This window comes from Lissotriton helveticus, chromosome 4_1 (assembly GCF_964261635.1).
Source record: "Lissotriton helveticus chromosome 4_1, aLisHel1.1, whole genome shotgun sequence".
Classification (NCBI taxonomy): domain Eukaryota; kingdom Metazoa; phylum Chordata; class Amphibia; order Caudata; family Salamandridae; genus Lissotriton; species Lissotriton helveticus.
In genome coordinates, this window is record NC_136063.1 from 1,918,763,964 (window position 1) to 1,918,790,388 (window position 26,425).

At 43.8% G+C, this 26,425-nt stretch overlaps 1 protein-coding gene across 1 annotated transcript in view; it reads left to right on the top strand.

Moving 5' to 3' along the window:
• LOC144829431 (hypoxanthine-guanine phosphoribosyltransferase) overlaps window positions 1-26,425 on the top strand; it is an 887,535-nt gene that overhangs the window by 821,851 nt on the left and 39,259 nt on the right. The window contains exon 8 of the mRNA XM_078688569.1: window positions 26,277-26,353. Within this exon, the coding sequence (XP_078544695.1) occupies window positions 26,277-26,353 (77 nt within the window). The remainder of the gene's footprint in view (window positions 1-26,276; window positions 26,354-26,425) is intronic.

Here is a 26,425-nt window from a genome sequence, read left to right on the forward strand (position 1 = left end):
AACAGCGCTGGGATGAGTGGAAGAGGATACCGGTTCCGTATGGTCTGTTTGTTTAGCTGGCAATAGTCAATGAGGGTGCGCAGCTCCCCATTGGCTTTCGACGTAAAAAACAGAGGGGACGCTGCTGGGGACCTAGAGGGCCTGATGAAGCCTATAGCACTGAAATGTGCCAGATATTCTTGCAAGTGTTTGGATTCGGGTTCGGACAAGGCGTACACTCTGCAAGACGGAACAACGGCTCCTTCAATCAAATCTATTCGGCAGTCATACTCCCGATGTGGTGGTAGTACCTCGGCCTGGCTTTCACTGAAAACCTCACTGTACTTGTGATACTCTGTAGGCAAGATGGTTACTTTTTCCGCCGCAGTAGATATGTACATTGTTTGTGTCAAAGCTACAGTGTGTGATGTAGATGTATGTAAGCATATGCTCTGACACTCAGCAGAACGAAAGGTTAATGTTTTCTCCCTCCAGTCGATAGAAGGGTTATGTTTTTCCAACCATGGGATACCCAATATTAGCTCATATTGCGGAGCCTCTATAATATTCAGTACTATGCTCTCAACATGGGTTATGGTACTGTTCTCCAACACCAGTACCAATTCCTCCGTACGCTCAATGATGGGACCGGATTTTAGAGGAGTACCATCAACAGCCAACACAGTTTCTGGGTTGGCGATGGACACCCTTCCCAACCCTAGACGACGCACCAAACCCTCGTCCACAAAATTCCCCGTTGCCCCCGAATCCACCATGCTCCACACAGCATGCTCTTTGCCCTGAGACTGTAGAGAAGTGGGCAAGGCAACGTGCGTAACAGGGGCTTCGCCCTCAACTGAAGCCAACGATGTCGGCCTCCATTCCTTAGTTTCCAACCCTTTACTGGAAGGAATGCTTTCAGCGTTTCTTTCGGGATCGGCAGCGGTGAGAGCCACTTTCTTTCCCGAGAAAAAGGTCTTGGATCTTTTGGGTTTAGAGGGACACTCCTTGACATAGTGTCCCTTTTTCCCGCAATACATACAAAGCCCCTGTGTGCGACGGGTTTCTCTTTCTGCTCTGGTAAGGGGGGACCTGATAGCTCCTACATCCATCGGTTCAGGAGTACTTTCACTGGTCCGTGGACTGGACGGAAGTCCTTGTCCCATGGTTCCAGAAGGCCCATCATGTTTTCTACGATCGCCTCCTCGCTCTCCCAGGCGATGGTCTAAGCGGAGCGTGAGATTAATCAAATCAACACAGTTTGTGGGTTGTGGGTCAATCTGAGCTATAACATCTTTCATCTCATCCGACAGGCCTTGGTAATACAACGCCATCCTTTTTTCTTCGGGCCAGGCTGTTTCAGCCACAAGACGATTAAAGGTGGTCATGTAAGAGACCAAATCTTTAATCTCAAAGGCAATGGGTTTTATGGACAGGGACAACTTGCGCTCAACATAAGTTCCTGACAGCTTGTTAGGTTACAGACAAAGTTACCATTGGTGCCACAGGAAAAGGGAAACCCTCTGAACCCTTTACAAGGTGTCGTGAACAACACCTGTACTATAAATAACACAAATTCCTAGGCACACAACATATCAATTCATTCGTATTTTGAACAGTAGTCAAATAGATAGAGTCCTAGAAAATAATATTTCGCTTCTTCTGTTTGAGCAATTGTCCAAGGATCTGCACTTCCACTGAGCACGATATGTATCATTTTGTGTGCAACTTATAGTCTACGGTCATCAGACCGCAAATATGTGTTGGAGAAATCTCTTATGCGTGTTCTTTGTGCTTTTAACGTTTGTACCAAATGTAATATGGAATATTATTGTAATCTGGATTGAACAGTCAGGCGTTATTTTCGCAGTCACTTCTCTTTCACTTTTCTTAGCATGTGCATGTCACTCACATACGTGCATAGCATATGCAAGATTAAATTGGTCTACAGAACCATGTGATTTAATGGGGTCCATGTGTTTAATGGTCAAAGAGGACTTATTGGTTGCATTCAAACCTCTACTTCTGCAACAAGAATTGCTTTTGACATTTTATTTCCATTTTGTTTGTATAAGATAAGGATAATTTCCTTTAAGAATGGTTGCCAATCTTTTGTCAGTCACTCTGTACAGTGACAATAATCACAACGAATTGTTCATTTTTTGTTTTATTTCCAGCCCTGAAGAGTCAGAGCAATCTGTACTCTGACGAAACACGTGTCGGCTAGCGTAAGGTCTTTTGGGCAATAAAGAACGACAATTGCTCAAACAGAAGAAGCTAAATATTATTTTCTAGGACTCTATCTATTTGACTACTGTTCAAAATACGAATGAATTGATATGTTGTGTGCCTAGGAATTTGTGTTATTTAGAGACCAAATCTTTCCTCCCTTGTCGGAGTCCCAGCAACTCCCTATCTGCGCTCAGTGTGGTTGCTCTCTGGTCGAACACCCGTTCGAACTCTCGGCGGAAAGCTGTCCAGTCGTTCAGAATGGGATCGTCATTTCTGACAAAAGGAACCGCCCAGTTCGCCGCATCTCCTGATAAATAGGAGATGGCGAACGCTACTCGGGACATATTATTTGGGAACGATGCCGGCCTACACGAAAAATGAAGGGTGATTTGGGTCAAAAAAGCTTGAATCCTTTGAGGGTCGCCTGAATATCTCTCTGGGCTAGCTAACGGTATTGGTGGAGGTACAGTTACTTGAATGGGTCGGCCACCTGTTGCAGCGTCAAAAGGATTGGCCTGTTGACGATCCAGCCTTTCCTTTAAAGCAGTGGTCTCTGCTTTAGAAGCTGCCAGTTCCCGTTGAACTAACACCAGGGCCTGAAGCACGTCATCCATAGATGCCATGTTTTGAGCCTCTTCCCGACCAGGAGGAGTATTATACGTGGGCTTGTGATTCTGTCACGGCTGTTATTCCTCAGGGTCGGAACGATGCTCAAATGGGGTCCACCTCCTGACGTCCCCGCACTCTGACTATGTAACCTCCAGAGTGTAAAGGCAATCAGGCGAGGGAAAAACAGGGTAGGGGAAGGAACGGCAGGGAAAGTGACCTGGAATGACAAGAAGGGACACGTTAGTCCACAACACTCTAATTCCCTTGATCATATCATAAGGGCTATCATGGACCCTCACCTGATAAGACTCAGGAAACAAAACGACCCTTCCCTCTGTTGTGTTCTTTCTCAGGCTGAGGAGAAGAAAGACACGTTATAACCCTGCTATACTCTGCTTGTGTTATGTGAATCATTCACCCGCCTTCACAACCCACATTCACTCACCAGTTGCCAAAAGAAAGGGGGCTGAAAAGGAATCCTTAAACAATCGTCTGGTAGATCGATGTCTCTCCCAGGACCTTATCGTTAGAGAAGACAGTAACCACTGTACTGTATAAAGAATAAGAAACAAAATCCAAATGTAGCCAGACGGCTTTTCCTGATCAAAAGGAGGGATCGGAACAAGGTCAATGGTTAACAACAGGAGGGTGCAATCCTGCGTCTCCTGTGCTATGTTCTCAGCCGAGAACACAGTCTAAGTCTTGGTGTACGTGGAGGGGGAAATCCAAGCGTCTCCAACAACACCCCAAAAAGAAAAGGACTAAAGAAAACCAAAAGCGTGGAGGGTGAAATCCAGCGTCTCCCACGCCATCTGTGTATCACAGCACCAGCCGGTGTCTGCAGCGCGGATGAATGCCGCGTCCCGTGAGTGAACAACGAGGGGGAAATCCAAGCGTCTCCCGCTCACTCACCATTCATGATCAACTGTACCGCAAGGACGCGGAGGGGGCAATCCAAGCGTCTCACGCGCCTTGCGAGATGAAACACTAGACAGTACCAGCAGGTAACTGTCTTCACTCTATACAACACAGCTTGCTCCACAGCCACAGAGCAAAACGAACCACACCTCCCCAGCAACTCCGCGGGGACAGGGCGTCCGCAAAACATCAGCTTCCAATGGACAAATCACAAGCACCAATAGCAGGCATCATTGGGATTATATGCCTTCTGAAGCCATCCCCTTTTCTGCTAGGCATTCTGGGAGATGTAGTTTATTTCTAGGTAGGCACCTTAGTCAGACCCTGACACTTACAGCCTTCATTAACACTCATCGCCGTCGCAACGACCATTAGAGGCCATGGATTGATGGTTTGAGGTGTGGAAATTGATGTGGTTGGCGCATACTGCTTTGCGAATACTCCTGCCAATAATCATAATACTCCTGCCATTCATAAGCGCCAAACATCACAAAAGCTGATACACAGACACAATTTAGAAGTGGTTTACGCTGCTGAGAGTTGCAAGTGATACGGATACCAGCCAATCTGTAGCTGTTTATCTAAAGGGGACCAAGAGGAAGGGAGAAAGCTACTGCTAAAGGGCCTACAGCGCCAAGAGACTACTTTTCCACAGCAAGAAAGAGGGACTGGCACTAACCACACAAGACCTCTTTGACGAAGATGGCAGACAAAGCAGAGCTTGTAAGAAGGCAAAAGCAGAACCAGCCATCTCGAACTCTCCAATCAAGGCTAAACCTGACCTAAACAGCACAATGGACATGATATTAAAAAAAAAACTAGCGGAGGGCCATGACCTGACAAAGTCTACGAAACAAAACACAGATTCCATGCAACTGGATCTCACATCCATCCGGGCAGACACGAACACTATGAACTCAAAAATCAGCGATGCAGAGTAGAGAATAAGCGACATCGAAGATGTGGCCACCCAGGCCAACAAAGAAATTAAACTCCTCCGTAACGTCACTAGTGAGCTTAGGAAACAAGCAGCGGAATTGGAAGACCGAAATGGACGTGGCAATGTACGCATTTTTGGTATCCCAGAGGGCTCAGAGGATGATGCGGGTTCATGTGTTGGCTTTCTGGAATCCTGGATACCCTGGATAATGGGGATAAACTTCCACTATGGCTTGGAAATGGACAGAGCACATAGGATACCTTAGTTTAATACTTCAAGCAGAAAAGGAACATGTCCCATGATGTGCAAACCGCTACGCTATCAACATACAGAGCCCATCCTAAACTTCACGAGGAAAAACTGTAGGAGAGTGGGGTCTGCAATCCTATGGTCACCCCAGATTTTTGCTTTTTGCTTCACTGGTTTGCGACTTTCCCTGGCTGTGGGCCTGCTAATCCGACTGTCATAATCCAACAGGCAGGGGGGAAACAGAACCCGTTTTTTGCCATCCAGATACAGATACACGGAAAACTACAACTCCCGTCATGCTCGTGGGAGCGTCGCAAGGGGCGCACAGGAAGTGCGCAAAGAGTCCTCAAATGGAGCTGAGAAGACGAAGCCGGCGCCGATAATTCCGAAGTTTCCTGGCGAGCGTTTGGAGTGTTTCTGAAGATGCGGTAAGAAAGCGGATTTTTCCCTCTGTTTGGATTCCTTTGATCTTGGTTTCGTACGTCCTTCAGGAGTTCCGCTTCTGAGCTCTCCGCACTACTGACATTGATTTTTCCCTTCGGCTGGTGGGACCGAACACGGCTGGGTGTGCGAGTAACTCCCTGCGCCCGTGTAATTTTGACTTTGGGTTCGCGGTACTTTGGAGAGCACAAGAATAGTACGCAAACGCGAATCCCCGGCTGGGTGTGAGAGTAACACCCGGCACCTTGTACTTATAACTTTGGGTTCATGGAGTTTAGCGTGCTTAGAAATAGTACGCGAAAGTGAAGTACTTCAAACTCAGATATTCGAATAATTGCATGGAATACAAGGACGCTTGTAATTCCACCAGCAAGATTTGTTTTCTACAGTAACCTGCCTCAACTAAACAGGATTTCTAAAGTGTTCTTCCACGAGTGCGAGGAAACAACTTTGAAGGGCACAATACTTTTCCAACCACAGTGGTGCAAACGTTAGTAAAACTAACGAGGGGAAGAACCTGGTTTGGTGTGCTATATAACACCTGGTTAGAAGCATTCATCTTTTCAGTTGTTCTTTATCCTTATATCATTTGCTTTACATATTCCTTGTTTCATATGTTTTGCATAGGTAGCAGACTCCAAGCGGGGCATAATCAAAGAGAACTACTCCCCCTTTGAGGAAAGCACTTCATGCACATTAGGTATGTGTGACTGTTAGAATTGGGTGAGAACAGTCTCTGATGTGTAGGGTTTTTTGTTCTACAACGTGTTTGTGCTTTGTCTTTCTATTAGATGGGTGGAGTGCCTGTTACCTCAGCCTTGAGAGTCTACTACTGGTTTACGCATACATTTCTTTCTTTACAGGTATAATCAGGAATCTACGGGTCATAACTGGGTGGTAAGGAGTGTGAAAGAGTGGGGAGCTGGAAGTCCCAGAGTAAGGGGGGGGGGCTGTTGTTTCATCCATTTGTTCTTTGTCGTTTCAGGTCTCCCTCCCAGCTGTTCCCTTCCTTTCCCTCCCCGGGTGGACACCCTTAGTAGTCTGTACATTATCCCTCAGACTTTAAGGTGGTTCAGAAGGAGAGGTTATAGGCTTAGCAACACAGCCCGAAGAGGTCGGAAGGCAGAGCCTGACAGAATTATCGGCCCAAGAATTCTATCCGCTTCTTGGCTGTGTTGAACCACAAGATGACGATCTTAGACGATGTGTTAGCAGCGTTAGCGCTAGTTCAGGCGGAATTAACCGCGTCCAATAGAGAAGTGGCCGCATCCCGAGCCGAAAACGCTCAATTACGAGCACGTTTAGATAGGATGCCTACTGTTCCGGTGGCAGGGGGTGGGGGAGCCACGGCTGCCACCTCTGTGGTGGTAGAGATGCCCGCTCAAATCCCTTTAGCCCCGCCCGAAAGGTTCTACGGGGATAACAAAAAGGTGCAGGTGTTTGTAATGCAAGTATTAATGCACTTTATGTAGCAAGTTAAAGTAGAGGGAATCCCCCTCTTACACGTACAGCACCTTAGCGAGTGCGACACTTTTTACCACACATTGTCACTTAATATAGTTTATTGTCACCCACACATACTCATTGGTCCTGAGGAAAGCCAGTTTTAATCAAAAGGCCTGGCTGAAACATGTAGACCACAAGGACGTAGGAGCTCTTAATACACTCCACATCGTCCACAGCCTTTTTATCTTGCTAACAGGGGCCCAGATATTAAAATTTACCTTTCACCCTCTGGAACTGGGACCACCTGTATAGCTTTTAACCTTTCACGTTCATTCTCACTATCACTGCACACTCAGCAAGCATACCAGCTCCTCAGTAATCTGGAGTCGCAGCACACCCGGGACACATTCGGTGTCACTGTGGTGGGCCCGATGATGAAGCATGACACCAACTAGGTTGGTGTGTGAGGGCATCATGACCAAACCTAAGGGTTTGCCCGCAGATGTACCTCCTGAGTCTCACTAACACAACCTAGCTAGTCCTATATTGATATTTCTACATATAATCAGGGGACCCGGACTAGCTTACCTAGTCCTCTCTCTCCCTTTTGATTTGCTAACCTAAGATGTTTGCCACTAACCAAGCTAGGGTAGCCTTCCTGATTTCCTACTTAGGGGGTGAGGCCGCTCAGTGGGCAGTCCCTGTGGTTCGAAGAGACGACCCCCTTCTCTACGACTGGGACGATTTCTGTGCTGAATTTGAAAAGACTTTTGACAGAAGAGCGGAAACGTTCACCGCGGATAGAGAGCTGTTGAAACTCAAGCAGGGAGACACAGACTTGGTTACGTATCTGAACCATTTCCGTCGGTTGGTGGCAGAAACCGACTGGCCCGAGGCTAAACAAACTGCCTTGTTCTATCAAGGATTGAACGGAGAGCTCAAAGACGTCCTGGCTCAAATCGATCCACAACCCCGGACGTGTAAGGCCCTTATAGAACTCACCTTACGGCTGGATCACAGAATGAAGGAACGCAAGGGGGACCACAAGAAAAGAGACCGACCAGTTACGCCTTATGAGAGTCCTACTGCGGGAGAGAAGGCTGTTTCTCAATCTGATTCTATGGAGATAGGAGCGGTGAGGGCTTCCCTTACAGCAGGAGAAAAAGACTCGACGCAAACAAGGGTTGTGCCTTTACTGTGGGAAAAAAGGACATTTCCTTCGGGAATGTCAAGTAAAACCCAAACCTGGGAGGATGAAACCTGGACAATCCTCTGCAGTACTCTCCGGACCAGAGTCGGTAAACTACAAAGCTTGAAGGTGTGCGAGGGGGAACCGTCAAGCAAGTACACTATCCCTTCTATAAACCCTGATGTGGACCAAGAAAAAACACATTTATTCTTGACCATGACGCTTACGATGGGTGATGAGGAAAAAAGAGGTGCGCGCCATGGTGGACTCTGGGGCTACCGGGTTCTTTATGGACCGTGTCGAAGCCCAGAGATTGGGAGTGCAACTCCTTAGGAAAGAAAAACCTGAAATTGTATATGCAGTTGACGGGAAAGAACTCGAGGCCGGACCAATCACGCATCACACAGCAGAATATGGGCTCACATATGAAGGAGCTCATAGTGAACTCTTGGCATTCAACATAATCCAGGCACCCCAATACGGCATAATCTTGGGTCTTCCGTGGCTGCAAAAACACGAACCGGTGATCCAATGGAAGAACAGAACGGTGCAGTTCTTATCCCCTTATTGTAAAGAACACTGTGTGCCCGGGCCACACAATCAGTCACAAGCACTGGCCACAACTGCACGGATAGCGACGGCCGCCGAAAAGGAAGTGTCTCTTCCAGTATGCTATCAGGCATACGAAGCAGTATTCAGCGATAAAGAGGCGGAGTCGCTCCCTCCGCATAGGGCATATGATTGCCGTATTGATCTTGTTCCTGGGGCAATCATTCCCAATGGCCGGATATATGCTCTTACGTTGCCTGAGAATGAAACACTTCGGGCTTACTTGGACAAATATCTTGCATTAGGGTTTATTCGCCCTTCCAGGTCTCCGGCAGCTTCGACACTGTTTTTTATCCCGAAGGCAAACGGCGAGAAACGTTGTTGTATCGATTATAGGGCGTTGAATACCATCACCGTCAAGAACCAGTATCCGTTGCCGTTAATTCCCGTTCTACTGGAGCAAGTTAGATCCGCCGCTATTTACACCAAGTTGGACCTTCGAGGCGCCTATCACCTTGTTCGTATCAGGAAAGGAGACGAGTGGAAGACGGCCTTTAAGACGCGGTATGGGCTTTACGAATACCTGGTCATGCCCTTTGGGCTATGTAACGCCCCAGCCGCGTTTCAGTACTTCCTTAATGAAGTATTGAGAGAATATCTAGACCGTCACGTCGTCGTGTATATCGACGATATACTCATATATTCTGACTCTACTGAAGAACACGTACACCACGTACAGCTGGTCCTACATGCGCTGCAACCGCATCAATTGTACTGTAAAATCACAAAATGCGAGTTCCACGTAACAACGGTGGAGTTCCTAGGAGTGATGCTCACACCCTCCGGTCAAGTGATGGCAGAAAGGAAGGTACAAGCGATCAAAGACTGACCTCGTCCGTGCAATGTCAAAGATATTCAAAGCTGTTAGGATTCGCTAACTTCTACAGACGTTTTATTCAAGGATTTTCTGGAATGGTGGCTCCTTTGACCCATCTCACGAGGAAGAATGTGAGTTTCCTGTGGACGGTAGAATCACAAAACGCCTTAAACAAATTGAAGGCGGCTTTTTCGGCAGCCCCAGTGCTTTCGCATGCCAACCCTGACTTGCCATTCATCGTAGAAGCCGATGCTTCTGAAGCCGCGGTGGGAGCAGTACTGTCTCAACGAGACGAAAACACAGGCATGTTGCACCCCATTGCCTACATGTCGAGAAAACTTAGCCCGGCAGAGAACAACTATACCATCGCGGAAAAGGAACTGCTAGCCATCCGTGATGCCTTCTTGGAGTGGACAGTGAAACAGTGAAGGTTTTGGATCCTACATCTACCCAGCCCGGATCTCAACAACAGGGAAAACAGAAGAAGTTGGCTGGACAGGGAAAATTAACAAAGAAATTCTACAGACACGCAGTCCATATGTACCACGTGGCCACTGGATTTATATTCCAAACACATTTATTTTCTTTTTTTACTAAGATTCTTAAAGTTTCAAAAAAACACAAGCACAAACAAAATGACCATCAAAACAGTGGGTTCATGTACACAGTATCTACAAAAATACAATTTTACAAATATACAGTACTTACAACAATCGAGTCAAACGAGGCAAATAGTAACACACCAAGACAATAAAACATAAAGTGATTCAATTAAATTGCGGTTATGTACAGTGCAATAATAAATGCATGAAACAGAGAGGAGAACCAGTCCTTAGAACTATGAAACCAAGGGACAGGCGGGATTGAGATGGAAATGGGTGCCTGCCTGTCTACCAAAGCCTGTGGTCAAGTATTTATAGAGGGTTGCACTACTAGGGTCCAAAATAGTGAAATTAGTTGTATCCTAGCGGCACCCTTTGAAATTGCCACAGGGTGGGAGTGTCGACGCGTTTCGAACCTAGATGTTGTAAGTTCTCTTCAGGACAGGGACTGGGGACGGTAAATCTGTAAAGACATACGGAGTAGGTGTCAGATATGTATATCATAGTACTGTGAAGGTCTACTCTGGCTCCTGGAAAGGGGGAAAATAATTACCTGCACAAGACCACAAACGTTGTCGTAGTGTGGGTAAATCTCAAAAAGCAGTCAGTTCTGAAAAAACATACAAAGAAATACTCAGCACGGTCAATAACCCGTTGTGTATGGGATATTAGCGCAACAATAGAGTAGCGTGAAGCCTTAGAGAATGTGAATCATACCTGTGATTCACGCAGTGATGGACTGAAAACGTGATGCCCGCCACGCGGTGCACACTCAGGGTTGATGAACAGCTCTCATTTTGCAGCACAGGTGTAGTTAGCTGAGTGAGTGACCACAAAAGAAAAAATTCCAAGGTCAGTACGACTGCCGATTGTGAAGACCGAGTAAAGCCAACCAGTCACAGGCAAGGAGCAAGGAAAAACGTTCCTACCTGAAATCCGAAGTGAATATAGTAAGGGCGCCTTGGCACAGAACCCAATTCAAGCCGGCAGGCGGTGTCGATTTCACCAGAGCCCGCTACAAGAGGAACGGGAACGTTTACGTATTAGTCTCATGGTCTAATGGCCGGAAAAGCTAACGGCACAGGAGAATACTAACAGTTTGCGCGAGACACTTACTCGTATGGAAGGAGTCAATCGGTCCTTTCCAAGCGAAGTTCAGTCTATGGATAAGGCGCAGCGCCTTACAGAAGTATTTAAAACAACCGGGTTATGAGGCTGGTGGGAGTGGCCAGTGGGGGCCCCTATGGAATGCTGGACGATGTAGTTTGAATGTACCGCGCTCGCAGCGAAACTCAAACACAGAAGTCACAGTCTGGGAACCACTAGCATTTTTCATAAAGGTCAAAATTACTCGTAATTGACACAGCAAATCGCATATAAAGAAATACAGTCTAATTGTGTGGTCTCACATTCTCAACAATTACATTGCTGCATGTATATACGAGAACACATCGTAAGCATATTTACAACCCAAATTTTTAGCATGGAAATGGCACAAATTCACAAGCTGTAGAGACAACTCTATAATCCCATACCCAGTTATTTAATCGTGTAGAATACTCACTATACAAAAACAGACACAGGTTTAAAAATTGATAGGGTAAAGAAAGAAATGAAAAAATGCAGCACAGCCAAACTCAACAGCATAGATCGAGAGGGATTCACAAACTGGCAGTTTCGGACATTTCATTCAGACCGGAGTTGGATGTATCGAATTTCAATATGAGATACGCCTCTTTCTGGGAAAGGCGATGATCAGGGTCACCAATGCCACCCCTGATAACGGCTAGAACAGTCCATCTTATGTCATGGCAGGCACCCATTTCCATCTCAATCCAGCCTGTCCCTTGGTTTCATAGTTCTAAGGACTGGTTCTCCTCTCTGTTTCATGCATTTATTATTGCACTGTACATAACTGCAATTTAATTGAATCACTTTGTTTTATTGTCTTGGTGTGTTACTATTTGCCTCGTTTGACTCGATTGTTGTAAGTACTGTATATTTGTAAAATTGTATTTTTGTAGATACTGTGTACATGAACCCACTGTTTTGATGGTCATTTTGTTAGTGCTTGTGTTTTTTTGAAACTTTAAGAATCTTAGTAAAAAAAGAAAATAAATGTGTTTGGAATATAAATCCAGTGGCCACGTGGTACATATGGACTGCGTGTCTGTAGAATTTCTTTGTTAATTTTCCCTGTCCAGCCAACTTCTTCTGTTTTCCCTTCTTGGAGTGGAGACATTGGCTGTTGGGGGCGAAACATCAAGTCACCGTGTACACGGATCATAGAAATCTTCAATTCCTTCGAGCAGCAAAACATCTGACCCCCCGACAGTTAAGGTGGATGTTGTTCTTTGAAGAGTATCGGTTCATAGTGACCTTCAGACCCGGCACACAAAACAGGAAAGCGGATGCCCTAATGAGACAGGAAAATCCTATCATGCATACCACTACACCAGAGCGGGCCATCATTGCACCCTCCAAGGTCATAGGAGTAACCCACACGCAGGACTTCCTAACAAAGGTGAAAATCGGAAGCCAAACGTGTGTGTGGAGAACCTGGCTAAGACACCACCCAGAGTGGAAGTTGAAACAAGGAATCCCACTGCGAGGTGCGCAGATTCTTGTTCCTACGATTGCTTTACGCAGAACCGTGTTCTCGTGGTGCCATGACATTCCATGCGCTGGACACATGGGATTTATGAAGACACTTGAGAAAGTCTTGAGACAGTTTTGGTGGCCTTCAATTCGACCAGATATATATCAATGGGTTGCCTCCTGCACGAAGTGCGCTCAGATGAAGGCGGATCGTCAAAAACCACAGGGACTGCTTCAACCATTGCCCACTCCAGAGCTTCCATGGGAAAGGTTTTCTGTTGATTTTATAGTGGGCCTACCCAAAGACCAGGGGAAAACCGCGATAGTGGTGGTAATCGATTACGTGACCAAAATGGGGCACTTCATCGCGTGTGCCCAGGTCCCATCGGCGGGGCAGTTGGCTCACCTACTCCTTGTGAATGTGGTAAGGCTACACTGGCTCCCGAGAGACATAGTGTCTGATCGAGGAACGCAATTCACGGCTAGATTTTGGAAGGCTTGGTGTTCTGAACTGCAAATACAGTCCTCTTTGTCCACCAGTTTGCACCCTCAAACCGATGGGCAAACGGAGAGGCTGAACCAAACGCTGAAACAGTACCTTCGGTGTTACGTGCAGGAAAATACAGACTCGTGGGTGGATTGGCTCTGGGTGGCGGAAATAGCCTACAACAACTCCCAACATTCCTCCACGTTATATTCCCCTTTTCAGAGCACTTATGGTTTTCACCCTCGCTTCACTCCTATGTTGTCACCTACTGTTGGTACCAGGGTGCCTGAAGTCAGGGAGCGGTTGTTACGTGTTCGCAAGGTACTCCTGGCCACACGGAAAAACCTGACCAAAGCCAAAGCCCGCTACAAACACCAAGCTGACAAACATCGTAGGCCTGGCCCTGTGTATAGGAAGGGGGACTTGGTTTGGTTGTCCACCAAAAACATCACTTTTAAGAAGTATAGCGTGTTCAATCCCCGTTTTATAGGGCCATACAGGGTGGTGGGGCATGTGAACCCAGTGACGGTTCGGTTACGTTTGCCTGCTCACTTTAGGATACACCCTGTGTTTCACGTCTCACTCCTGAAGCCCTCTCGGTGTCCTGTGCGTCGTGCCCCCGTGCCTGTCTGGGTTCAACAGGACCGGGAGTACGAGGTGCATAGGGTGCTTGATTCCAAGTGGGTGAGGGGTCGCTTGCATTACTTGCTTTCCTGGAAGGGTTATGGCCCGGAGGAGAACTCTTGGGAACCGGCTGCGGCGGTTCATGCTCCTAGGTTGGTGGCCAGGTTCCATCGTTTGTGTCCGGAACGTCCTATGGCGGGTTCCGTCCCTTTGTGAAGGGGGATGTACTGTCATAATCCGCCAGGCAGGGGGGAAACGGATCCCGTTTTTTGCCATCCAGATACAGATACACGGAAAACTACAACTCCCGTCATGCTCGTGGGAGCGTCGCAAGGGGCGCACAGGAAGTGCGCAAAGAGTCCTCAAATGGAGCTGAGAAGACGAAGCCGGCGCCGATAATTCCGAAGTTTCCTGGCGAGCGTTTGGAGTGTTTCTGAAGATGCGGTAAGAAAGCGGATTTTTCCCTCTGTTTGGATTCCTTTGATCTTGGTTTCGTACGTCCTTCAGGAGTTCCGCTTCTGAGCTCTCCGCACTACTGACATTGATTTTTCCCTTCGGCTGGAGGGACCGAACACGGCTGGGTGTGCGAGTAACTCCCTGCGCCCGTGTAATTTTGACTTTGGGTTCGCGGTACTTTGGAGAGCACAAGAATAGTACGCAAACGCGAATCCCCGGCTGGGTGTGAGAGTAACACCCGGCACCTTGTACTTATAACTTTGGGTTCATGGAGTTTAGCGTGCTTAGAAATAGTACACGAAAGTGAAGTACTTCAAACTCAGATATTCGAATAATTGCATGGAATACAAGGACGCTTGTAATTCCACCAGCAAGGATTTGTTTTCTACAGTAACCTGCCTCAACTACAAAACAGGATTTCTAAAGTGTTCTTCCACGAGTGCGAGGAAACAACTTTGAAGGGCACAATACTTTTCCACCCACAGTGGTGCAAACGTTAGTAAAACTAACGAGGGGAAGAACCTGGTTTGGTGTGCTATATAACACCTGGTTAGAGGCATTCATCTTTTCAGTTGTTCTTTATCCTTATATCATTTGCTTTACATATTCCTTGTTTCATATGTTTTGCATAGGTAGCAGACTCCAAGCGGGGCATAATCAAAGAGAACTACTCCCCCTTTGAGGAAAGCACTTCATGCACATTAGGTATGTGTGACTGTTAGAATTGGGTGAGAACAGTCTCTGATGTGTAGTGTTTTTTGTTCTACAACGTGTTTGTGCTTTGTCTTTCTATTAGATGGGTGGAGTGCCTGTTACCTCAGCCTTGAGAGTCTACTACTGGTTTACGCATACATTTCTTTCTTTACAGGTATAATCAGGAATCTACGGGTCATAACTGGGTGGTAAAGGAGTGTGAAAGAGTGGGGAATTTGTCAAATAAAGCAGTCATTTTGACAATAAAAGGCTGCCCAGAAACACACACATGGAAGAAAGCAAAAGTACTTCAAATGAAATACACTCAATACTTGAAAAAAGTGAAAAATCACTAAATAAACCCTTAGAAAGGGAAAGCTCAATGCTCCAGGGTCCTGCTAGCAGGAGCCGGAAAAAAGAACTGAAAGTAAAAGGGACCTGCAGTGCAACCAAAGAGAACAAAAAAGAAAAAACATTCAGTGTGTGGGTAATCAAACATACCGTTGTTAAAACCGAATAGCAACATTTCAAAGTAGCAAGGCTTCTGACCTTCAATGATCTATAGCAATGACTATAGTCAATGCTGAGCCCTTATTCCATAGGGCACTATCACTTAATGGTAAGAGCATCACAATGAAACATTAGTGTCCTCTATCATGTATGTAATGGGAAAACATACTGAGAGGGAGAGGTGGAGTGGGGGGTAAAGGAAAAGGCTTTCGAGTAGTGGTTCCCATCTGTGGAATGTTTCATAAGAGGAGCTGTACCTTAAGCTTGTCTCGGGAGAGTAAAGTCCTCTACGCCCCTTCAAATTGCAAAACCCTGCCGTTGAGTTTAGAAATTAGTTTCTCAAAGGAAGCTAAGTGCATGGGTATTAGTCAAGTCTTTAATTCTGAGACCTTTCTCTGTCTTTCAGAGATACAGAAAACTAATTATTGCCACCCCTATGTCTGTCGAGAACCATCTGCTTTCCATCTGTGAAAGGCTAGAAAGGGGTCAAGTGACATGCTGACTGTCACTGCTGTAAGTTTTGGGACGACCCCTTTCATATAATTCCATATTTGAAGACCGTATATACATATGTTCAGGCATTCCCACAGTATGTCCATTATATCTCTATCTTATCTATACATCTCCAACATTTAGAGTCTATACATTTTTTGCCCGTAGAAAATTCACTGGTGACCAATGCCATTGTTAAAGAACCTTGAAGTAGCTTTATTTCATACAAGATTCCCTAAGCCCTTTGTTCGTAAGCCTCTAGCATGTCACCCTACTCCTCTTCATGAAAGGTTATCCACAGTCTATTTTCTCACCACAGGCATACAGCTTTGAGAAAGTGGAAAAATAGAATTGGGTGTCAATCAAGATAGAGTAAAGGCCTGATATTGTGTCCCTAAAATCGTACCAAGTATATATGTAATGGGGTATAGGGGATTTCACGAGGGGGATACGAGAATGGCCTATGTTCTCGGTTAGGGCGTGTGATAGTTGACAATATCGCTATTTTTGTGTGGAAGGTAAGCCTGGGCATAGCACTACGCTTCACTCGCGCTACTTCGCACTACGCGAATTGCACGTCGCACAGTGCAAACACGCATAGCGTAGTGCAAGCAAAATGACATCCCGGCGAGACTTTTTCTCGTTCGCGATCAGCAACATCAAGTTGCCGATTGTGAGCGTGGAAAATAAACCTCCCGGCGAGCTTCTCAATGCGGGTCGGACAGGTGTCTCATTGCGAGTGGTTGCGTATGCTCACGACCACTCTCGATGAGAAACTACCAGTCTGCGGTGAGAAAGCTGCCGCTCAAGTAAAAATCTACTTGAACGGCAGTAAAAGACAGCTCGCCCTGTGCAAGATGCCGTTTTCAATGATTGCACCGTGCGGATAAGCATCCGGCACTGTGCAATTATAGCCAACTACGCAGTCCGCGTAGCGCTATGCGTAGCTCGCGAAGTGCACTTAGCGTAGCTACACGTAGTGCTACTTCGCAAACTACACCCAGGGTTAGTGGAAGGCAGCTTATATACTGGACGTCTCTAAAGTTTTCAGTGAATCATTTGCTATAAGGGCGTCAAGGTGTTTAATGTTGGATGTCTTCCATATGGACCAGTTGATCTCTTCCCCTATTCTTACAGCCATATTGTGCCATATGGGTGCATATTGGTGTATCCCTTCTCACTAGATCTCAGGAGCGTGTGGGCTGTCCTCCATGCATAATGTGAGATGGAATTGTTGGGGTTAAAGTAACTGTTGTCCATGTCTTTCTCGTGTAGTAGATTGTGAAGTCCGCATTGGTGTTGATATTTAGTGCATGTCAATCAGTAAGGACACACAGTAGAGTGGCCCTTTATATTGGCAGATGATAAATAGCACAAGCAATTTGCTGGGCCAACCAATAACGTTCCATGTATGGTAAGTATAAGGGTCCTTTTGCTGTAGCAGTGTATAATTTAGACCCTTTTAGCCTAGGTTTCTCTCTATTCAATACAATTAGAGATTATTCTCTCCACGTCCATAAGGGAGGGTTTCTGGCATTTCAGTCGGATCATATACCAAATAAGTAATCAAAACCAGGTGGTATGTTCAATTTGTGTCCTTCCCCCATAAAGAGATATTGACCATCTCTGGAGGTATGCTTTCATAGCATGGCAGAGAAGTTGTCATGGATCATATTTTCCAACTCTTGATTATTATATCCTCCCAAGTATTTTAATGTACAAGTCTGCCACGAAAGACGATTGTGCCTAATGAGGCTTTCATAGTAACAGGTGTCAATGGACAATGCAACTGTTGATCCCTGGGGTTAGAAAACGTCAGCAGAATATTATCTGTATAATGGACTGCTTTAAGGTCACTAAGGGTCGTCATTATTCCTCTAATCTCCATATACCGCTGTATTGTGATTACCAAGGGCACTAAAGTTAGAAGAACTAATGGTGAAAGGGGGCAACCCTGCCTGATCCCAATGTGAATTTGAAAGGATTGTGTGGAGTAAACCCCCCCCCCCCCCTCATTTGACCTATGCCGTTGAATTGAAGTACAGCCCTTTAGCGGAGGTTAGAAAATTCAGCCCAATTCCCATATATTTCGTAGTTCTAAAGAGACAACCCTATTATGCCTACTTATACATTAATAAGTGTAAAGGGCCTATAGCTGGAGAATTCTAGAGGATCTTTACCGGGTTAAGGAATAAAAGGTATCTTGGCCCTTGCAAAGTCATCCCATACATATCCTTGTTCTAGGGTCTCCCTAAAAACTGCTGCCAAATGTATGACAATCGATAGTTTAATTATTTTGAACAACTCTATAGGAAATCTGTCCTCCTCCGCTGCCATGCTATTAATTGCATCCACAATTTCCTCTTCTGAAAGTTCCTCCTTTTGTGGATTGGCGTGTTCCTTGGCCATTCAGGGAAAACCAGGTCTTTAAAAAATGCAGTCTCTGGTTTTGGATCAGGGGCAATATCTGAGGCATACAAAAATGCCACAATATCGTGGAACTCACTCATAAAATCAGTCTGTTCTGTTATCAGTTCTTGTTTGGAGTTCTGGAGGGCAGGAATAGTTTGTGTGGCTCTTCTTTCCAAAGTTGGACCGACAATAACCTACCTGCTTTTCCCCCCCTTCGTATTGTTGTTGGTGAAGATGGAATAGACTCTGCCTGAGATGGGTCCCATTTTTGCCTTGAGTAGGGCCATTAAGGTGTTGCGCGATGGGGAGTGGGAATCTGACTCCGTCAATGAGTGGACTGTCAACTTGAATAGAGTGCTAGTGTTGTGTATCGATCTCTTTACAATTACTGCGCCTCATCAGAAGTCTGCAACTGCATGCCTTGCCCGTCCCCCATAATGTCTGTGCGGATGTACCCGTGTCTTTATCTTCTAACTATTGGGTGAGGTGAGAACTTAGATGATCACCTGAGGAAGAAGGTACCGCCTATTTCAAAAATTTTAGATCTGGGATAAGGGGGAATAAACACCAATAAGCAACAACCAAAATCCCACTTGACCTGTATTTTCTCCTTAATGCCTAATCAGTGCATGCGGTTTTAGCAGCCCAAAATAGCATACTTCTACCCAACAAGCATACTTATTTGTCAAACCTAGTTTGTTCTTTATTTCTTATTGTTTATCTTGACAGATATCACCAAACAATACACTCAGCACTAATCCACAATTGATTTCACCTAATTTTACCATGTTATTCCATGTATTGCTTCTATAAAACACTGTACATCACAAATATTGGACACATTGAACAAAAAAAAAGAAATTAGGATACAACCTTAAAGACATTAACTTGTTCCTACACAAATCCAAAATCACCACCTGTCATACTCTATACACTCCAATCCAGTCACTACACATACACAAAAAAACAATAAAACAGGGCAATACTTTTGGTTTCGGCTGTTGTAGTGTTTAAGAGCTGGATTCCGCTTTAAAACGGTCAACGCACATTTCTGTGTGGTAACTGATTTCGTCCAGCCACCTTCTTCAGGTCCGCAATACAATATAAATTCTTCAGAAGTTCAGAAGGTGGTCAGCTGGGGGAATATATACATGAGCTACAGCACAAATGTGTCGGCGTAAGGTAACGCAGTCCTTAATATTATTTTTCTTTTGCTCTACTTTGTGAGGCTTTAACTTTAGGGGACTAACAAAGGGAGTAAGGCTTGGTCCTCATATTTTGCCCTCCATGAGCTGGACAAAAATGTCTCCTCATTTATGTGCAGGACCCATAGTATGCTTCTATGAAGTCCTCCATTTTGTTAGACAAAACGTCCTAGTCACTTGGGTAGTTCGAATATGATATTGGCGTTCCGACATGACTTTTGAGAGGGTCCTTACAGGTCACCTCTCTCATCGAACTAGGATTTCCTGTCAAACAGTGAGACATGTTCATAAGTCACAGTCCTTTAGTAACACTTACCATGTTTGTCTGTGTGAATGTCTATAAGGTTGTGGTCTGAGTCTCTACACAATATTATAGCCGTCGGTTCTAAATACTGTGTGAACTGAGGAGTAAAAAGAAAGTAGTCAGTCCTACTGCAGACGTTAAGTAGTCATGAGGTTAATGCTTAGTGCCTCTCATGGAATGGAGGAGACACCATGGTTCCACCATAGTAGGTTTACTCTTCAGATCAGTTAGAGCATGTCTGTCTTTGCCATGTTACAGGTCGGAGCCCCTATCTATCTAGTATAGGATTTATTGTGATGTTCAAGACTCCTTCCAGCAATACCTTAGCTACACCAAAGAAGACTTATAGTCTATGAATTTGGGAGAGAAAGTCTATTTTGTCTCTGGCCAGTGTAAATGGACCCTGATACGAGAATATTACCTTGGATTTTAAGTTTTGCATATGCTTAAGTAAACTGCCCTTTTATTGGTTGTTCTGGTGCTAGAATGAGTTGAAAGTCTGTAGCCAGTGTCAACAGTTCCTCTGCTTTTTTATTTTGCTACGGCCAATAGACATCATAACATCCTAGTTACTGATGTGCCGATGTAGAATTTTATGGATTTATTGTGAGTTTTGTTCAAAGGTTCCCTATGAAAGACTTCCCATTAAAGGTTGCTTGTTAATTTAGAATATCTAGAATATTGATATTTCAGAATTGTTACTCCTGTTACCAAATGTCTCTGGCTGACAAGGGGTTTCTGGGCTCTCATCTATCATGAGGTGCCTCTATGCCGCCAGTGATGTCTAGTTGCTGTGAAAGAAGTTGCATGTCCTTGGTCGGTTTCTTTTGATTGATCCAGCATTTGAGAACTTATTAATGTGGTCTGTTATGTAGAGTTGAAGTTGGTCTTGAAGTACTCTTATCCTCACCCTGCAGTAGGTATGATAGGTTCGCATGACATTCTCAACTGCAAAAGTACCTTGAAATGTTTGACTGTGACTGAAGATATAATTGACACTTCCTGGACCCTGTTTAACAAAGCTTGATATCTGTGTTGAGTAATTGTGTTAGGAACAAAATTTAGGATTTTCGAGAGCATGTATACTATTTATGCTGGAGGTATGGGAAAATATCCACTAACGTCAACATGTGGGGAAAAAACTGCATATTAATTTGCTGGCTGTTCTCTATCCCACTTTGGTTTCATAAGAAAGTGTTGGTTTCTTTGTACCTGCCATTTGTTATATTGTTCCCTTTTTTGTTAACAGTATTTGCATCTTAGTAAGTGGAACAGGTTAATGTTTAAACAGTGTTTTGTGTTGGTTTGCCTAAGCAACAAAACCCACTGGCATGATTATTATTTTTTAGCTATTTTGAGGCATGACTAGGTATTCCTAGCCAACATATCTAAACACCTAAAATTTGCTTGCATGTTGTAAAGCTTAATTATATTACTCTACATCAATGTTTCCTCTCTCCTGGACACCAGCTTGTCAGTGTTCCTGATAAAAGCTCTTAAATCAGGTTTAGTAGGAAGAGCAGGTTTATTGATACAACCATCAACAGCAAGCCACAGCATTCAGAATGTAAACACTCCATCAATGATGTAGAACACACAGTGTTCTGTTAAAGAAACAGTAGCCATAACACATCCTCTTACCAATATAAAAGAAAAGATAAATAAGATTTAGAAACAAAAACAGCATAAAGAAATCTGTATCTGTACAAAACAACTTAATACAGATAAATAATACAGCATAAAAGAAACTGTACCAAAAGACTTAATACAGAATGTAATCATTAAACTTCCTGGGAACTTGTCTTGTCCTAGGAACTGTTCTTGAACTATCAAGAACACCATTTTGACTTTGGTTAGAAGAAGTATAGGTATGACTGGAATTATCAATAGGCACAGAACCACTATTAGTATGACTATTAAACTCGGTACACTTTGCTAATCTAGACATGTTCCAAGTGCACCCATTGTCTAAAGTCACAACATGTTTTCTAATAGCAGTAATGATGAAAGGACCACTGAAATTGGAAGTACCCTTGTGACCACATTTTGGCTTCTTCACAAGAACACTATCCCCTATATTACATTTCCTAAATCTGACAGCCATTCTATCATCATAACGTTGTTTATACTTCCATTGATATTCAGCCAACGCATCTCTTCTTCTCAATTCACTTTCAACACTATCATTACAAACCCTCTCCGGAAGCAAAGCTGGGTTGAGTTTGGAATTAGCTAATCTCCCCCTCAATGCTTCAAAGGGAGACTTTTGCATGATAGCATTGGAAACAGTGCGATGCGCCCACCAGGTCTCCCTCAACACACTTCTGAAAGAAACCTTAGACTGCAAAGCCCTCTGCGCACAACTTTTAACAACCCTATTCATTCGCTCAGTAAGTCCGTTCGCCTGAGGCGAATAAAGAGCTGTCTTCTGGTGAACAATCCCAAGATCCGTAAGAAAACGTCCATTTCATTGGAGGTAAATTGTACCCCATTGTCAGTAAGCACGTACTTGGGCACTCCTTCTGACACAAACACATCCTTAAGAAACTCAATGATAGCTCTAGAGTTCACCATTCCCATACATTTTTAAATCACCCACTTCGAAGTGTAATCCACCAGCAGTACCACAAACCTCTCATGTGAAGGCATGAGCTCAAAAGGACCCGCTATGTCCAACCCCACCTTTGTCCAAACTGTGGCAGGAACTTCTACTGGAGAAAGAGGAGAATGACTAGTGGTGTGTGATTTGTCATTGGCCGCACACAAATGGCAATCTTTCACCACAGCTTCCACCATCCGATCCATACTAGGCCACCAGTATCTCTCTCTGATGCGAGCCTTGGTAAGATTCCTCCCCAGATGGCCCTCATGAGCCAGATTGACAACTTTCTCACGCAAATCCTTTGGAGGTACTAGTCTGTCACCTCTTAACAAGTTACCTTGACAAAATGTCAAGTCATTTCTTACCGTCCAATAAGGCTTTAAATCACAATCCAGTTTATCATACCTAGGCCACACTTTTCTGATGATATCTCTCAAAGATTGAAAAACAACGTCATTATCAACACAACTTGACCATTCATCCTTAGACAAAGAAGATTCCAGTACCCAATTTATGTACTCCAGATTACCTGAAAAACAATTTCCTTCAATCGGCAACCTTGATAAACAGTCTGCGGGTTTGTTGTTCTGACCAGCAATATACTGTACACTAAAGTTAAATTCCTGTAGACCTTCACTCCATCTTTTCAATCTGGGCGTCATATGATCACTTTAGTGACAAGAGAATATCTGAACAAGAGGGCGATGATCCGATCTCACAAGAAACGGAATGCCCCATAAAAAGAACTTAAAATGATATATAGACCAAAATACAGCCAATGCCTCTCTTTCAATGCATGAATAATTCAATTCAGCATCTTTCAAAGCTCTTGAAGCAAAAGCTACCACAACCTCCTCCCCATTCACAATTTGAGAAAGTACCGCGCCAAGACCTTTAAGGCTGGCATCAGTAGTGACAATGGTTTTCAGTTTTGAATCAGTGACCCAAAGTGGGCATTTTGCCAATTTCATTCTTTATCAAACAAAATGCTTCTTCACAATCACTAGACCAAGTGAATCGTACACCTTTTTTTAAAAGAGATCTTATAGGCTCTACAATGCTAGCGAAACCTTTAACAAATTTGGAATAAAATTCCGCCATGCCCAAAAAAGACTTGACCTGATCTTTATCTTCTGGAGCTGGTGCTTTAACAATACTCTCAGCCAATTCTAATTTCGGTTGTATCCCCTTCCCAGAGATTACATGCCCAAGATAAGTAACTGAATCCAAACCAATCTTGCATTTCTCTTTCTTAACTGTGAGTCCCTTGTCAGATAGTCTATTTAACACCGATCTTAAAACAGCATCATGCTCCCTGGCATTCTCTCCATACATCAAAATGTCATCCTGGAAAAACATAACATTATGTAAATCTCCAAGAACCATTTTCATCACCCTTTGAAAGCACGCAGCAGCCGAGGCTAACCCAAAGGGCATTCTCAAGAACCGATAAGCACCAAGGGGTGTAACAAAAGATGTTAAATGTCTAGATTCTTGATGTAAAACAATTTGGTGGTACGCAGAAGAGAGATCAAGAACACTAAACATGTTCGCTCCCTTCAAAATACTAATAGACTCAGAAATATTCGGCAGAGGTTATCGATCAACCCAAATACATTCATTCAGTCCACGCAAATCCACACACATTCTTACCGCTTTTCCACCATCCTTGGCTGCCAAAACTATTGGACTTAACCACTCTGAAGACTCAATTTCTTCAATCACCCCTAATTTCAAAAGCTTCTCAATCTCCAATCTCAAAGGTTCAACCATCATATTAGGGACCTTCCGAACTTTATGCACACACGGTTTAGCAGATTTTTTAAGAACAATCTTGTGTTCAAATCCCTTTAAACAACCTAATGTATCTGTGAACACTTAAGGAAATTCAGAAAAAATATTGTTGAAATCAGATACCGTGCTAACTCCTTGAGGAGGAGAAGAGGAAATTAAATCTTCCATAAAAATCACTTGATCATGAGGATTTTTAGCACAGGGATTAAGGATTATACCAAAATCATGTTGGTGTTTCCAGCCAAGGAGATTGTCTCCTCTCACAGCTACATAAACTTTGCCGGTGATTTCTTTACCTCTGAAAGAAATCTTAGCCACTGTATATCCCAAGATGTCAATTTTTGAACGACCATAACTTAAAGGAGCAATATCTGGAGGTAATAGTTGAACATTTTCTAGACCAACAACCTCATCCCAAATCTTGTTACCTATCAACGTAAAAGGAGATCCTGAATCTGCCATAGCTTGAACATATACTGGTCAATACCTATATTACAAAAAGGCATAACAATCTTTTCAGAATCAACACTCTCCCCAATATCTTTGACATTTGAAACAACTACAGTGCGTACAATATCAGATACATTTTCATTAGATTCTTTCTTTTTGTTGGATTTGCAAACCCGAGCATAATGACCCTTACCCCCCCAATTGTTACAAATACTATCTCTTGCAAAACAGTTTGGATAATTAGAAGTGTGAGAAAAACTGCCACACCTGTTTACAGCAACTGACTCAGTATTCAGAATGTAAACACTCCATCAATGATGTAGAACACAGTGTTCTATTAAAGAAACAGTAGCCATAACAGTTCCTATGCTGTTCAGAACGCTACTATCTTCGTCTGTACGGTTATGTGAATACTATTTTGTTGAAATATCTCTGAAGAAGTGAATGTGTGTATCCACAGCCTCCATAAAACCTTCTGTGCGAGGCACAAATTATTCTAAAATCACTTAAATGGATGTAATTACATTTGGCTTGTCCTGTCTGCTTTAATTATCTGGAAAACATCGGCATGCTTTTCAATTGATTTGTGAGATTCAGTGTCAGGCCAGTGTCACATGCCTGGCCATCTAATATAATTTGAGATTATTATGATCACATTTGCCTCATAGCTTAACTAATCCATACCTAAAAGAGACCAGTGACCACCACTTATTGAATATCCTTATTACCAGTTTTAATGAGATTCCTCCTTCCTAACAAACTTTTTTTGCCTTCTTGAAGGAAAGAGATTAGTTTTGCTCTGCTGTACCATTATTACTATTATTTTGTATCTTGTCAAGAAAACCTTTGTATTATCTGCTCTGATAGACCAAGATGTTGCAGGAGCTAAATGTCTTCCTATCCCCTTAGCTTTCATGTAATTATTATCTTGAAGCAGTACTGTAGCAGTTGATACGCTCCTGTTAAAGCATGGATGAAGGGAATTACAGTAAATCTTCATGAGCCTTTCATTTCGTCTCTTATCTGAGTGGAATAGTGTGAACTAACACAAGTGTCTTGTCCATATATGCAGATGTAGAAAAGTTAACTTCCATACGGACAACAAATGTTGTCCTGCTGGATCAGTATATAGGGTCAACAAATGTCCTGCTGGATCAGTATATAGGGTCAACAAATATTGTCCTGCTGGATCAGCATCCTGATGTTCTTCTGGTAATCCATCTCCTTCTCTTGATATGGATTTTGATCCTCATTTCGAAAGAGTTTAACTTCTAACTGCTCTTGATCAGATGAGTCATGTTCTGCTTTTATCATGTATGTAGTGTTTGTATATTTTTAGGTACAGTGATTCAAGAAGTAGAGTTGTGTTTGTCTTTTCCTTCATTTTCCTTATGTACATTTCTGTTGCTTATTTTTTCTGACTCTTTTGACAGAAATATTTTGAGCTGTTTTTTATACCTTGTTAGTCTAAGAGGGGCTTGCTTCTTCATAGAGGGTGCGATCACGCCAAACGTGATTACAGCCATTTATGTGATTTCGGAATAATTAAGTCCATCCTTGCTTAGGATGCTTTTGTGTTGAAATTTAATTTATAAACTAAAATATTCTTTTGTTTCAGTTGTTGGATTCGAAGTTCCAGACAAATTTGTAGTGGGCTATGCCCTAGATTATAATGAATACTTTCGGGATTTGAATGTAAGTATTTTTTATTGTTTTGTCCATTTTGTGGCATATCTAACGTAATTGTATGTGGATTATGTACCATCA